Here is a 16,259-nt window from a genome sequence, read left to right on the forward strand (position 1 = left end):
AGAATAGAATCAACCAAGTTGGAAGAGACCTCCAAGATCATCCGAGATCATCCAGTCCAACCTATCACCCAGCCCTATCCGATCAACTAGACCAAAGTGCCCCATCCAGTCTTCTCTTGAACATCTCCAGGGACGGTGACTCCACCACCTCACTGGGCAGCCCATTCCAATGGGCAATCACTCTCTCTGTGAAGAACTTCCTCCTAACATCCAGCCTATACCTCCCCTGGCACAACTTGAGACTGTGGCCCCTCATTCTGCTGCTGGTTGCCTGGGAGAAGAGACCAGTCCCACCTGGATACAACCTCCCTTCAGGTAGTTGTAGACAGCAATGAGGTCACCCCTGAGCCTCCTCTTCTCCAGGCTAATCAACCCCAGCTCCCTCAGCCTCTCCTCATAGGGTTTGTGTTCCAGACCCCTCACCAGCTTCGTTGCCCTTCTCTGGACATGTTCCAGTACCTCAACATCTCTCTTGAATTGAGGAGCCCAGAACTGGACACAGTACTCAAGGTGTGGCCTAACCAGTGTTTGGTACAGGGGAAGAATAATCTCCCTGCTCCTGCTGGCTACACTATTCCTGATCCAGGCCAGGATGCCGTTGGCTCTCCTGGCCGCCTGGGCACACTGCTGGCTCATGTTCAGCCTACTATCAACCAGCACCTCCAGGTCCCTCTCTGTCTGGCTGCTCTCCAGCCACTCTGTCCCCAGCCTGTAGCACTGCTTGGGGTTGTTGTGGCCAAAGTGTAGAACCCTGCACTTAGCCTTGTTAAATCTCACCCCACTGGCCTCTGCCCACCCATTCAGCCGGTTGAGGTCCCTCTGCAGGACCCTCCTACCCTCCACAGATCAACACCTGCTCCTAACTAGGTGTCATCTGCAAACTTACTGATGATGGACTCAATTCCCTTGTTCAGATCATCAGTAAAGATATTGAACAGGATGGGGCCCAGCACTGATCCCTGGGGGACACCACCAGTGACTGGCTGCCAACTGGATGTGGCACCATTCACCACCACTCTCTGGGCCAGGCTCTCCAGCCAATTCTTGACTCATTTCAGAGTGAATCTCTCCAAACCACAAGCTGCCAGCTTCGCCAGGAGCTTCTTGTGGCAGACAGTGTCAAAGGCTTTGCTGAAGTCCAGGTAGACTACATCCACAGCCTTCCCTGTATTCACCAGATGGTAACCTGATCATAAAAGTAGATCAGGTTGGTCAGGCAGGACCTGCCCCTCCTGAATCCATGCTGGCTGGGCCTGATCCCTTGGCCATACTGTAGGTCTGTGTAATTTCACTCAGGATGACCTGTTCCATAACCTTGCCTGGCACTGAGGTCAGGCTGACAGGTCTGTAACTTCCTTGTTCTTCCCTCTGGCCCTTCTTGTGGATGGGCATCACCTTGGCCAGCTTCCAGTCATCAGAGACTTCTCCAGTGAGCCAGGACCACTGATAAATGATGGAGAGAGGCTTGGCTCTCATCTGCCTAGGATAGATCCCATCAGGTCCCATGGACTTGTGAGGATCCAAGTGGCTCAGCAGGTCTCTTACCACTTCCCCCTGGATTATGGGGGGACTATACTGGTCCCTGGTTCCATCTGCCAGTTCAGGAGGCCAGTTGTCCTGAAGACAGCCTGTCCCACTATTGAAGATTGAAGCAAAGAAGATGTTAAGTACCTCTGCTTTTCCTCATCTTTTGTTACTATATTCCCCTCCACATCCAATAAAGACTGGAGGTTGTCCTTGCCTCTTCTTTTGCCATTAATATATTTATAGAAATATTTTTAATTCTCCCTTACAGCAGTGGCCAGTCTAAGTTCTAAATGGGCTTTTGCCTTTCTAATTTTTTTCCTACAAGACCTAGCAATGTCCTTAAACTCTTCCTGGGATACCTCCCCTTTTTTCCAAAGGTGATACACCCTTTTTTTCCCTCCTTAATTCCTTTAGAAGCTCCTTGCCCATCCGATCCAGCTGTCTCCCTTGTCAGCTCCTCTTCCAGCACATGGGCACAGAGTATTTCTGTGCCTTCAAGAGTTCTTTCTTGAAGTAAGTCCAGCCTTCCTGGACCCCTTTGTTTTTAAGGGCTGTTTCTCAAGGAACTTTCCAATTCCTTAAATAAGCCAAAGTCTGCCCTTCAGAAGTCCAGTGTGGAGGTTTTGGTGCTGCCCCTCCTGGTTTCACTCTATTGCAAACTCAATTATTTCATGGTCACTGGACCCCAAGCAGCCTCTGACCACCACATCTCCCACCAGCCCTTCTCTATTTGTAAACAGCAAGTCGAGCAGGGCTGCACCCCTGGTAAGCTCATGTAACAGCTGGGGAAAGAAGCTATCCTCCATACACTCCAGGAACCTTCTTGACTGCCTCTTCTCTGCAGAGCTCAATTCCCAGCAGATGTTTGGCAGGTTAAAGTCACCCACAAGAAGAAGGGCAAGTGATCTTGAGGCAGCCTCCAGCTGCTTGAAGAATAATAAATCAACCTCTTCTTCCTGGCTGGGTGGTCTATTACAGACTCCAACCAGGATGTCAGACTTGTTGGCGTTCCCCCTAATTCTGACCCATAGGGACTCAACCTGATCATCCTTAGTCTCTACTTCCATGACGTCCAGAGCCTCCCTAATATACAGGGCCACTCCTCCACCCCTTCTCCCTCTCCTGTCTCTCCTGAAGAGTCTGTAGCCATTGATTACAGCACTCCAGTTGTGAGAGTCATCACACCACATTTCTGTGATGGCAACAACATCATAGTTTTCCTCCTGTACCAAGGCTTCCAGCTCCTCTTGCCTATTACCCATACTGTGTGCATTAGTGTACATACTCTTCAGCTGAGCTGCAGGTTTTACCCCTGTTTCTGGCTTACCACCCTCAGCCTCCTTTGGTTCATCTCTAGTACTGTTGTGTTCAGCCCCTTCCCCCTTCAAGCCTAGTTTAAAGCCTTTTCAACAAGCCCCACCAGCTCGTGTGCCAGGATCTTTCTCCCCCTTTGAGACAGATGTACCCCATCTGTTGCTAGCAGACCTGGGGCCGTATGGAGTTCCCCAAGACCAAAGAACCCAAAATTTTGTTGGTGGCACAAGCCTCTGAGCCACTTATTAATCAGGCATGATTTCCTCTTCCTTTCAACATTCATACCTGCAACTAAGGGTATAGATGAAAAATTACCTGTGCCCCTGATCCCTCAACTACTTTTCCCAGTGCCTTGAAGTCCCTTTTGATTGCTTTAAGACTTCTGGTACTGACCTCATCAATTCCCACCTGCATAACTAGCAAGGGATAATAATCAGAGGGCTGTACTACATTAGGCAGCCTTCTGGTAACATCCCTGACCCAGGCCCCAGGGAGGCAGCAGACTACCCTGTGGGAGGGGTCCGGCTGACATATGGGGCTCTCTGTTTCTTTCAGAAGGGAATTACCAATAACAACTACCCTCCTCCTGGATCTGCACATGAAGACTCAAACTGGCAGAAACTTGCTTCTTGTTTAGTAAGACCTAAATATTTTTCAGTGAGGTTTAGCATCCTGAGCAGTGACTTCAACCTGCTGACAAAAGACTTAGTTTTCTTCCTAACTTTTCACAGACCCTTCCAAGGACAGCAGAAGTCCAAACACAAGGCTGAAACCTAGACAGCCTAGCCACATTATAGCTGTGAATGAGTCTCCACAAAAGATTTGGCACATGTTGTTTAAGGCATATTGATATTATGGTGCTAGATATTTTCTATTAATACTTCTGAATGTTTCCTTTGTTGTAATCCCAAAAGATAGGAAAAGGTTTATCTTGATTAGTTTTTTGTCTGGAAGAAAGAAGGCTGAGGAATGTCCTTGTCTCGCTCTATAGCTACCTGAGAGGAGGTTGCAGCAAGGTGGGGGTTGATTTCTTCTTTCTAAGAGATTGGACAAGAAGAAACAGCCTCAAGTTGTGCCAAGGGAGGTTTAGTTTTGATATTAGGAAAAATTTCTTCACTGAAAGGGTTGTCAAGCAGTGGAACAGGCAGCCCAGGAATGTGGTGGAGTCAACATTCTTGGAGGTATTTAAGGCATGTAGATGTGGTGCTGATAGACACGATTTAGTGGTGACATGTCCCTAGGTTAACAATAGGTCTTGATCTTAAATGTCTCTCCCAACAGAAATAATCCTATGATTATAGGTGCTGGCTTCTTAGTTGTTACAGTTCTCAGACTGACACATTTACTGAGATCTTCAGCAAAGGCATATTTGCACTATCAATGTATGCAGCTGAAGACTGTGAATGAGTTCATTCTGCCACCTCTATAGGGCAGGAGTTGTAACCAGCCACACCTTAAACCATAAAAGCTGGGACATCTGTAGCTCGGTAGCCTAAGCACCTAGAAACTTAAATATACTCATTTATCTGTGTGTGGCAGTAAAAGGCAAGACCATGAATCTTAGAATAATTCATTAAAGTTACTCTGTGATCACATGTGATTCCTTAATTACACAAATGTAACTGGCACAACTGACGAATTGCAACAACCAGGTCCAGCCTTATGTTAGCTCTAATGTTTTGATTTAAGTTTCACTAAAAAAATTTGCTGGCTCTGTGTGTTGTAAATGTTTTGTTCAAGATATGTCATGTTCAGCATACTTTCCAGAATGTAAGGCACAATTACAAATGGATCCTTCTGGCTTCGTTGGCAAGCCTGTCTTCAGGCAGCCCAGGAGCCTCCAAGAGCTGTTTGTTGAGCTCAGCATTCTTGAACCAGCTCACTTGAGCCTGAAGTGTTGAATGGCTCCCAGTAGAGACTTGGGTTGTAAATGGAAGATAAAGTCCACACCTTATGTGGAACAAGAAAACTGGGGAAGAACAGTTCACAAACTCAGCAAGGAGAGAGTGGGGGAGATGGCAGTCAGAGCTCCTGGTCATAATGTTACTACCTGAACCCTTAACCCATCCCCATCTGCTTTCTCCAAGAGACTGGTGTGACAGTGACTTATGGGAATGGTCACAATTCATTTACAATGAGAAATTAAAAGGAAAGAGAAATACAGGGCACAGAAAATCAGGGTGAAAATTGGACATTATCTCTGCTGATGTGCATTTATAATGCTAAAAAACATTAAAATTGTGTTCTACTCTTGGTCTGAATGACAGCCTTACCAATTATGGTTGAAAGCAAGATCCTAGTAATATTCTAGCAGAAAAATCAATGTCAGCACAGGGTAAATTGTGTTCTGCCTCATGCTCACAACTGTCAGATGATTGCTGAAATTGCCAATGGCTGTAACTTTATTGCAAGCAACAATACAATACAAAAAAAAAAAAAAAGGTAGTTTGAAGGCAACAAGCATCTACTATTTGAAAATATTTTGGGCAAGACTTGAATAATTGTTTTTTTTTGCCTGAAGTGTGGCAGGATCCAGTTTTAGGAGACAGCTGAGCCTCAGATCCTTGTGGCTTCTGCCACAGCCCAAATCTGGGCACTGCAGGAAGAGCTGATCAAGCCCTTCTGAAAATCTGATGAGATTCAATGTAATATTGCCCCTGCTCTTGACCCCATGGGTGGTTTGTGTGCCATGGCAGTAGGCTGTACCAGACAGGGTTTAGAGCCAGGACAGCAGTAGCTCTCAGCACTGCCTGTTCTCTGCAACTCTCACTGACTGTATAAGCATGCCCTCAGGGTGAGGGATGCAGCTGCCCTTGCTTCTCAGTGAGGAATCCAGATCGGTACAAACAGAATGGATACAGCATTGGTGTTGCCAGAGCTCTTTGAAATGACTGTTGTGTCACTTAGAGATGGAATGCCCTTTCCATTCCATTCCATATTTCTGATGTTTAGCTTTATACTTGAATAGCAAAGAAAATATTTCAGGAGCTGTAAAACAGTTCAGCATCTATTTTCATTTTAATCCAGTTAATCACAGAATCATCCAGGTTGGAAAAAACCTCAGAGATGATCAAGTCCAGAAAATGTAATAACCAGTGTATTTGTGAGTACACGGAGAATGAGAGAAATATAGTCTGAAGATAATCCAAGTGTCACTGAAATTAATATAACCTACTTTCATTGCTATCCCCAAAGTCACCAGATAAAACTTTGTTTCTCTTATTGCTGTGGGCTATCCGTGAATCACAGAAAGAGAGAATAATTGCCTCTTTCTCACCTCAAAAGAGTCCTTAAACAAACACTTGTGATAAGTAGACCAAGAAATTTCTGCACCCATTGAGCCATGTGCTCAAAGTCACTTGGATTTTCGGAGAACCAAAAAATCTATTTTCACCATGACACTGAAAAATTAATTTAATTTAGCTTTGGTCCTCAGTTTTAAGAAAATCTGTTCATTTGTATCTCGACATGCTTGGCATCTATTTCTTCTCCCTCCACTGTGAATACAATGGAAAGGCTTTGAGGAATAGCGGAGGGGCTGATATATATTTCTGACTGGAGTTCCTCCTGCTGCAATTGAGTATGTGGCCCAGTCACACTGCCCATAGTAATAAGGGAAGTGGTGCTGCAACAGGTGGATATTATTAACACAAACCAGAAGGATAAAGGAGAGCTACAGCAGATTAGCAAGCAAGGAAGAAAATTACTTGGAGTGCAAGTTGAGATGGTATTGGAGAAAAGGAAGAATTGCAAATATTTTTCTCAAAGAAGAGCCTGGTTGCTGAGGAATGTTTCACAAATAAGCAATAAAACTGAGGTTTGTGAGGAAATAAAATATAGGTGGCTAAATACTCCCTTCTCACTTCAGCTTCACTTCTTGATGGCGATATTTTCCAGTCACTTTAATTTAATCAAGAGAAACTTCCTCGGACTTGTCTTTCCCACCACCTTTGGACTTTCTTTAGAACTCCAACGTCTTTCTCTGTTTTGAGATTAATTTAATTTTGTTACACATACTGCATCTGTTCTGTCTTCTCCCTTCTTGCTTCTGAATTCTGAGATTCCACAGTCTGAAAAAATTTCTAATCCCTCTCCCTTTCAGTGAGCAACATTATGCATTTTATTTAGTTAAGTTTGTGGCACAAAACTGATGCTGGTCATTGAGCATAAGAAAGAAAGAGCAGCGTTTTGTTGTGTGAGCCAAGAAAGGATTCCAAAAACAGTTTTATCCAAGTTCAGGTCTCTGCCAAACACTGAGGTGCAGCTCCATGTTGAAAGCCTTCTCATGTGCATGTCTGATATATTTACAGGACTGTCATCTGAAGGTGATCATGCAAGGAAGACTTATTCTAATAATCTTTTTTATATGTGTAGCCTTGTGGAGCTGACATGGCTTTATCGAGCAGCAGAGACATATACTGCTGCAGTATCGGATGCAGGGACATTTCAAGGAGATTGGTGTATGCTCTGTAAAACTGAAGGGAAATTTCCTTGCCAAAATACATCTCTTTGTCCTTACATTTAACTCACATTTATTACTAAAATTTATGTTGTAAATAAGACTGTTTTTTATAAGCTGCAAAAGTTAGGACCATAAATATGATCATTAAAAATACTGTTCAATATACTGTATGGGTAAGCTTGGAATAGACTTTTTAAAATCTTGTTTTGCTACAAAGCTAAATTGACAAGATACAGCTATCATGTGGACAGTAACTTAGGTAGGGACTACAGAACCATGATGATGGTGATGGATGTCTTCTTACCAGGAGTGAAAATTTTATCAGCTGTGCTCATGGAGGCCAGTGAGAGGTTCAGTTTCCAAATAATGACTGCCGAATTTGTGCCTGACTGAGAAATAAGGGTTAGATCTCCTCAGGAACATTGCTTGGCATTGGTGTGAAGTTGTTTTGTGTGTGTATTGAGTTTGGTCCCTTTAAAGGCATAAAATATGTGTCTAAAGTCAGATGAATGATCTGCAAAATGTTGCAGCTGGTGTAATTCAGTCAGGCTGAGTAAAGACACAACTACTTTCCTTTGAAACAATCACAGAATCAACCAGGTTGGAAGAGACCTACAAGATCATCAAGTCCAGTCAATCACCCAACCCTAACTAATCAACTAGACCATGGCACTAAGTGCCTCCTCCAGTCTTTTCTTAAACACCTCCAGGGATGATGATCCCACCACCCACTGCCCTGGGCAGCGTATTCTTTCTAAGGTCAAGCCTAAATTTCTCCCTGCACAGCCTGAGACTGTGTCCTCTCATTCTGTCACTGCTTGCCTGGGAGAAGAGACCAACCCCCACCTGGCTACAACCACCCTTCAGGTAGTTGTAGACAGCAATAAGGTCTCCCCTGAGCAACACTTAGATGTGTTAAATCTCATTCCATTAGACTCTGCCTATCTATCCAGCCTGGCAAGGTCCCACTGCAGAGCCCTCCTACCCAGACAGATCAACACCTGCTCCCAACTTGCTGTTATCTGCAAACTTACTGATGATGGACTCAATCCCCTCATCCAGATCATAAATAAAGATGTTGAACAGGATAGGGCCCAACAATGATCCCTTGGGGACACCACTAGTGACAGGCTGCCAGCTGGCAGTGGCACCATTCACCACCACTCTCTGGGCCTGGCCCTCCAGCCAGTTCCTAACCCAGCGCAGAGTGCACCTGTCCAAGCCATGAGCTGCCAGCTGGCCGGGAGTTTCCTATGGGGGACAGTGTCAAAGGCCTTGCTGAAGTCCAGGTAGATTACATCAGAGCAGGGTGTCCAATCCTACAAGAGCTTTTGAGGTGCCACCCCATCCTGACCTTCCTTCCTGAGGGCACAGTGAGACCAAGAGTCCATCAGAAGGTTACTCCTCCCATAGTGCCAGACTGATGTCTTGCCTAAGGCATGGATATCTGCATGCCCTGGAGAGCTACCTCAAAGCAATGTGGTGGCTATTCCCCACTCTTTGCCTTACCTATGGTGCTTACAGGCTAATTATCCAAACTTCATCACGGCAATGGGTGTTTCCCATCACTCATGTTTCATCAGTGGGTTCTCTGTTGCTCTGATGAAGTACTTGAGGCACCTCCTAACTGACTTGTAGCAGCTCCTTTCCCAACTGATCTACAGTGGGTAAAACTTCAGATACTCACTGAAATGGAGAAATGAACTGGCGCATCTCAGACAAGACCCCAGTGGTTGAAGAGTTGACCATTTGCACTACTTGATCTTAATGAACTCACCAGCCTGGTGCAGCGTCCTGGTCCTTGTAATATGGACTTTGAAGGATTCTGGATGGCCTAGATGGGCTATAAACCTGAGCTTATAACACATTCTTAGTAGTCTGCTCTAGGGGACACACTGCACCAGGTCTCTTGCAATAGGAAGTTTTCCTTTAGATAGAAGGCTTTGCTGGCTGATTGCTGGCTGATTGCTGAGTGCCTGAGAAGGTGGAACTGGAGGAGTGGGGCTGGAGGAGCATTTGCAGATCCATTTTATTACTGTTTAAGCTTTCTCATTTAAAAGTTATTTTGTTGTTGTTTTGGGATTTTTTTTTTTTTTTTTAACTTGAAGGAAGTTTCATGTTTGACATTTTCTGATAAACATCCCATCATTTTGTGACTAAATGATCTTTTTGCAGTAATTAGGTGATCTAGCTCATCTATCACAGAAATGCAGCATTCCTTACCAGGAAGTGAAACGTGTCTATAAGCCAAGTCTTGCTTGACACTCTTCCACTTAAATGAATTCATCCATCAAACTGTTTTTCTTTTGCTTTCCCCCTCTTTCTCCTCCATGTTTCTCCCCTCACCTGTGTTAAATATATGCAGAACAAGTCTTCTGGAAAAAAACTGTCTCTTCTTTCCTTGTTTGTACAAAGCCTGGCACAGTGAGAACTTGATGCCCAAACAGCATTTTGAAGTGGTGTGTGCTCTGAGTGTTTGAATAGATGAATTCCCTTTATTAGTCATAGGGGAGAGAGGCTGTGGGATACAAGTGCTGGAGTAATTTATCTCTAAAGTAGGAGGTACACATTGGTATTCTTCAAGTATATAGAGATCTATGCCATGGCAAGGAGAACATGAACCCCATATTCAAGTAGGGTCTCTGATGAACAAAGAACTAATGCAACACGAAATCTATATGGAGCACTCATGGAGCAGTAACTACAGACACTAGTTCATAACTTTTTCAGATTAAGCAAGAAAATATTTCAAGACTCTCCTGTACCTGCTTGGAAGGAAAATAAAACTCTTAAATTTGAACTCCCTTTGTAAGTCCTCTGATAAGGACTTAATTTCTCCAACTCTCTGGGGAAGGATCTGCATTACAAGCTAGATGTTAAGACAGGGTTGAATACAAAACCAGGACTATTTTAGTTATTTCTAGAACTAATAACAAGTCTTCAGAAAGCAGATGCATTGCACCAACAATTCCTGGATCATCTGGAGGAGAGAAGACAAACACCATCCTCAGTTCAAATTTCATCTTTATCCCTGGGTTTGATCTGACCAAAACACTCCTCATACTCACTTGTAGCTCGCATTTGTTTCTTCAGCTTAGTAGAAGAACATTTTCATTGACAACATAAACACAGCCACAACTCATTTACCTGTGAGCTCTTCATTGGGCCAGGAGCCAAGCTGGCAGGCTTTGCATGTATATTCATCAAATACATATTCATTCTCTTTACAAGGAGTGCAAGTCCAACAGCAACTCACTTCTCCTTTGCGGATAACCTGAAACAAAAATTGACACTTATTATGCAGCATAAATGTACATTCTTGCTGCTCTGTTTCTTTTAGGGTTTGGTTGGTTTTTTTGTTGGGTTTTTTCTTTTTTTGAATGGGGAGGTTTAAAAAAAAAAAGGAAGTTGTTTGTTTGTTTTTAATTATATATTTGCTTAGACAGAATATAGCACAAGTTTACAGCTCTTCCATTGTGTATATACCATCAAGCCCACATTGGTATAAGTGGAGGTACAGAATGTCAATATGCTGAATGACAAGTTTTTTTCCCCTCTCAGAATGAGCAAAACTCAATCTGTGATATTTAAGGCATACAATTCACTCTGTTGTGGTGCAGACAGGAAGTCATGCCAATGGCATTACTTTCCTAAGGGTTCATTATTGAAAGACTTTTGGGTGCTTTTTATATTTTTTAATCCAATTGTGAATAATGTGTTAACACTGATTTTCTTCCAGACATTAAACTAAACATGCTTTTCCCAGAATTATTTAATTACTATGTTTCTAATTAACATTTAAGGTGAAAATGTTATCTTTATCAGTTTTAACATCTGACTTGATTTCTTGGTTTATAACTTACTGATGAATGTTATTGAACACTCATGACTGAGACAGATTTTCCAAGATCGTTATTTAGCATCTCTGTGCACTGAAAACATTTGTACTTCTGTCAATATGTCTTTCTCTTGAAATAAAGTATCCCCAGATTCTCTGCTTTTCCCCCCTGAATTATAAACAAATACTGCCAATAACAGTGTATGAGGTAGGTTGACTTTTGTAGAAGTTCTTCACCATAAAGGTGGTGAGACAGTGGAACAGGTTGCCCAGGGATGTGGTCAAAGCCCCATCCGTAGAGGTTTTTAAGGACAAGACAGATGTGGCTCTGAGCAACCTGATCCAGTTGGAGGGTACCCAATGGCAGGGGGGTTGGAACTGGCTGATCCTTGGGGTGCCTTCCAACCCTGACAATTCTGTGATTCTCTGATTTTTAAAGAATTTAGAAGGTGGTTTCAAAACCAAATGTCTTTGTTGCAATTTAACAAAAGAAATATGAAAGAGTGCAATCAAAAAGAACTGAATTGATCTTTGCAAAGCTGCAGTGAAAAAAAGTGCAAATTATATAATTTTCATCTGCAGTATTTCAATCAACATTTGAAAACTTTGGGGGTTTATTTTGTTTTTAAAATTGTTGTATATATATAAGAAATAACCACACTTGAATAGCTAAGCTGTCAGAAAGGCCATGGGAGCAAAAATTATTCGCTCTGCAAGTGCTGAGACTAGATCTACTTTCAAAATAAAATATCTGCCCTTCAGATGAATTCACGTCTTAGGATTTCTTTAATTTTGATAAAGGACTGTGTAGTTAACTTCGATATTTATAACCAATAACCTAATGATGACCATAAAGGACATTTCAGACTGAACTTCTAGCATATGTCTAAGTGTGAGATGAATTGGCTTCACATTGAGGAATCTTCTTGGGAGAATCATTGAGAGAGCATGGGCAGGAGGTAGAAGGAAGATGAAGATCCCAAGGCACTTCCAATCACTTGTGTTGTGAAGTGGAAGATCATAAGGGAGTTCAGAGCTGCCCAGACCTGAAGTTATTATCTGCTTGTCCATCTCTATTCTCTCATATGTGACCTTGTGGCTGGAGGAAGCTAACACCAGCCTCCTGTTTATTTACTGTGGGAGTAATTCATCTCACCTTCCTTATCTGTCTGCAGAAGGTATGTTCTCATCTGAACCAACTGTCCTGGCTGGGTGCCTTTTACCATCAGTGAAAAGAAAGAAGTGTTTCTACACCCAGATTCATCTTAACTGTTTTCAAGACCTACAGGAAGATGAGATGACTCCTGATCTAGAATAATATATCATTATCATTGACTGTAATAAAAGTTCAGACATCTGATACAACTGTATGTGTCTGTGCTAAAGACATACTTGGTCTGATGAAACTCGCTTACTGACTCTGCTTAAGACCAGTAAAAGAATAAAGCATTTTTATTCTGGAAAGCTCCGACTGCAGAGATTTACTTTGTGTTGCAGAGCATGGTCAGCCTGACATCAACCTCTCACTATAGATGCTTTGCAATATTCTGTTAACATGGAAGAAAAGTGATCTGACATCCAGTGATATGTGTTAGAAATTACAGCTGGTGTTTTTTTTCTTCTTTTGGTCTGAGTCACTCTGCTGTCTATGCCCATCCCTTCAGCCCACAGGCTTCTATACAAAAGACTGCAAGGTAAGCTGAGGACTTGCAGGATTTTAGCTGTTCTGTAGTGTCATGGGATTCTGAAGGATAACAGAGTACAATTAGTAAATGACAGATTCACCCACCAGCCTTACTTACTGCAGCATGGAAAGGGTGAAAGAAAAAATAAAAACCCTAGGAAATAAAGAATCAGTAAAACATGTACAAGTAAAATAATTGCCTATCTTTCCTCAAGTTCTAAGTGGTGGTAGTTATCAATGTTCTCTGGTGATACTACAGAATTAAGGTCTGAGTAATACTGTTCCAATCTAGAGTTCTGTGCCTAGCACTGAAATCCTAGCAAATATTGTTTATAATTTACATGTAATTGTACTGACAAGTCTCAGTCAGGGTTTACACTCCACTGAATCAGATTCTGTAAAAACACATAGAAAAAAAATCCTCCAAATATACCTGTTCTAAAGCATTTGGAATATAAGTATAAAATGTCAGCAGCTCACAAATACACAAGTACAAGAAAATGGCACCTTATGAAAATAGTGAGATGACTGTGATATGAGTAGGAACGAAGTACTTGAGCTTGTACATTTTAATGAAGTTGTGGGATATTGTCTCCATGTAACAGTCAAGAAAAATTTGCTTTCACATTTCAAGGCTATGTATTCTACATGACTGAAATAAATGGAGAAAATATTTACCTTTATTTGGCCTTTTTCACAGGGTTCACTGCACACAGATCTGATGATACTATTTTTCTCTGACCATATTTCATCATCGTCCATTTTCAGCTCACCGTTGTCCCAGCTGCCAACATTGATATAATCAAAGTAGTCTTTCCCCATTTTCTTAAAATTCATTATTTCATATCTTTGGAAACACAAAAGGAAGACATAGATGAGTTGAGGAGAACATCATTAAATGTTTCAAATTAAAGGAACACTACACAGCCAAAACCAAGCTTGTGGCAATAAAGGCAGCATAATTTCAAGCATTATGGCTGTCCCTGGGTCTCTCTGAATATTATTTGTGATATAATCTTTCTTTTCCTTTTCATTTAATTTGTTTTATTCTATCACCATGAAAATTCCCTGAACGCTTTGGAGTGTTCTGAGAATGATTGTACTTGTTTAAAGAAAACAATGAAACGAGCCTGACAGGACTCATTCTGCCAAACTTTCACCACTGAGGTCAATTGCATAGGGAACCCTTGCTGTAGTAGGTTCCCTCTCCAGCAGATGCAGAGAAATCTAAACCTGTGATAATTCCCAACACTAAGTGCTCCTCACTCTCTGCAGGTCCTTATTCCTGTCCTGAGAGAGCCTGAGAACAGATATGCTTCTAAAGTGAGGTAGAAGCAATCTAGACCTATAGGATGGAAAGAAATCTCCTGTGCAGTAAGACTGCAAGATGTATTTTGGTGTGGTACACAGAGAGGAATCAGGCATAATTCTTAAGGCACAGATTTACAGATTCCAAGACTCTGGAACTTCTTGGAGGCTTCAGAGAGATGCCCTTAATCAAAAAGCACCTTGTAGTCCACGCATTTGAGAACAGAGTTAAGATTTACTTTTTTTTCCTTCTTCTTTTTTCTTTTTCTTTTATCACACTGCAATAGCAAATGCATTGTATTGTATGGTCCCAACCATACAATTCCCTTTATATAATACAACTCCCATTTTTATATAATTCCTCCATGATCAGAACACATTTAATTCCTTGCACAGTATGGTATGGAAGAGAGAGAGTATTCATACTTCAGTCCTAGGCTGCTTTTGGCTCAGATCACAATATTATTTGGGAAAATAAGTGTTAAGAGAAGAACTAGAGCTGATCACAGTTTTCAGATTCATGTTGATCTCCCTCCTACATTCTTTTTAGCTCCTGCAGAGCCTTACAGGAAGCATGTGGAACACCATAGGACTCACTAGTTTACTTCTGACATCCTGAACAGCAGGTCACCTTTCTATATTACAGGCAAGTTCTTTTAAGACTTTCTTATATATACAGCATGCTTGGAAAACTTGTTAACTCCTGAAATGATGATGGTGTGCTTTTCTCTACTTCCTCTTTAGTGAATTTTGCAGTAATGTAAGCAAGCCAGATGAAATCCACTGGAAATCAAGCAAACAATATAGACTGAGAAGATCAGTGCAACCTTAGGTTTAGAAAATCTGCCTGGTTCATAAACGAGGAGACAACCTTTTGGCAGCAGCATCAAATGTTAAGGCACTATACTACATTGCCCAGGGAAGTGGTGGAGTCACCATCACTGAAGGTGGTCAAGACATATGTGGTCATGGCACATTGGGACATGGTTTGATAGCTAGGTGGTCCTTGGTCAATGGTTGGACTCAACAGTCTTAGAGGTCTTTTCCAACTAAAACAATTCTATGATTATGTGACACAAACCCTAATAAACAGGCTTACACACGTTTATAAACCAAGAGTTTTTTCTGAGGCTCCCAGGCATAGCAAAAGTTTTTCAAGGATTAAACTGACTAACCAAAAAGTTGGCCCAGAAGCCACTGTGGAGTCTTTATTCAGCATTGTCAGGACGTTCTAACACTTCTCTGAGTATCTCTTTGTTCAAACTGCCAATTCAGTTTCATGGGCAGATTAACAAAAGTATTGACAATATTTAACAGGTCACAGGACTTAAAACAGTTATCCCTCCAGTGGTAGTTCCATGCATAGATCCCAAGGGAAATACTGGAAAGAAACCTAAAGCTTAAATAAACTATTGTCCCAATATGTTGTGTCTCTTTGCTTTCTGGAGTACACCATTAAGGGACGGATAGTAATAGCCAGACTCAGTAAGTCCATTGCTATAGTGGAGGTTCATGAGTCACTGGTTCCCTGGAGCTTCCTTGAGATAGCACAGGGACAATTTGTCACTTTAAGACAGGAGAGACCATATGGTGTAATAGCACATTTCCAGCAGTGCCCTAATCACAGTGCAAAACTCTTACTTCAAAGCATGCCATACAGTTGCTAAGAATTCATATTCTGTTGGTAACATAGCCAAAACATCAGCATCTTGTTTTTCTAGTCTTTTCTGCCTTCTCAATTTCTTCTTTAGACGTTTGACAGTATTTAGAGATATTTATCTTCCGGAAAAATCATGGCTGTTCCTTCCATAATTGTTTTTTTCCACATCTTGTGTCTCACCTAAAACACTAGGCTGTCTATCTGCTTAAAGCTCAACATACACATAAAGGAATTTGGAGTAAGACCAGGGTTCAAAGCATCTTGTGAGATTATCATCTGTTGTATAATATCAAAAACCTTTTGCTATACATCAAAATCCTGAGCTATCTAGGTCAGAAAGACCTACTGCTGCTTAACACTACCGGCACAGTACAGCTGTGAGGATTTAAATTTCCATTCTATAGTGAAGATGAAGCTACCAGTGCAAGTGAGCAAGGAGTTGAGTTGTTTCAGCATCACTGCATCA

General features: G+C 42.0%; 1 protein-coding gene across 2 annotated transcripts in view; it reads right to left on the bottom strand.

Moving 5' to 3' along the window:
* Nucleotides 1–16,259, bottom strand: part of GRM5 (glutamate metabotropic receptor 5) — a 271,646-nt gene that overhangs the window by 36,781 nt on the left and 218,606 nt on the right. For both annotated transcript variants that reach the window (XM_054399141.1, XM_054399133.1), the window contains exons 5-6: nucleotides 13,504–13,672; nucleotides 10,451–10,577 (exon numbers count right to left, since the gene is read on the bottom strand). In XM_054399141.1, coding sequence (XP_054255116.1) covers nucleotides 10,451–10,577; nucleotides 13,504–13,672 — 296 coding nt within the window. The remainder of the gene's footprint in view (nucleotides 1–10,450; nucleotides 10,578–13,503; nucleotides 13,673–16,259) is intronic.

This window comes from Indicator indicator, chromosome 1 (assembly GCF_027791375.1).
Source record: "Indicator indicator isolate 239-I01 chromosome 1, UM_Iind_1.1, whole genome shotgun sequence".
NCBI classification, from domain to species: domain Eukaryota; kingdom Metazoa; phylum Chordata; class Aves; order Piciformes; family Indicatoridae; genus Indicator; species Indicator indicator.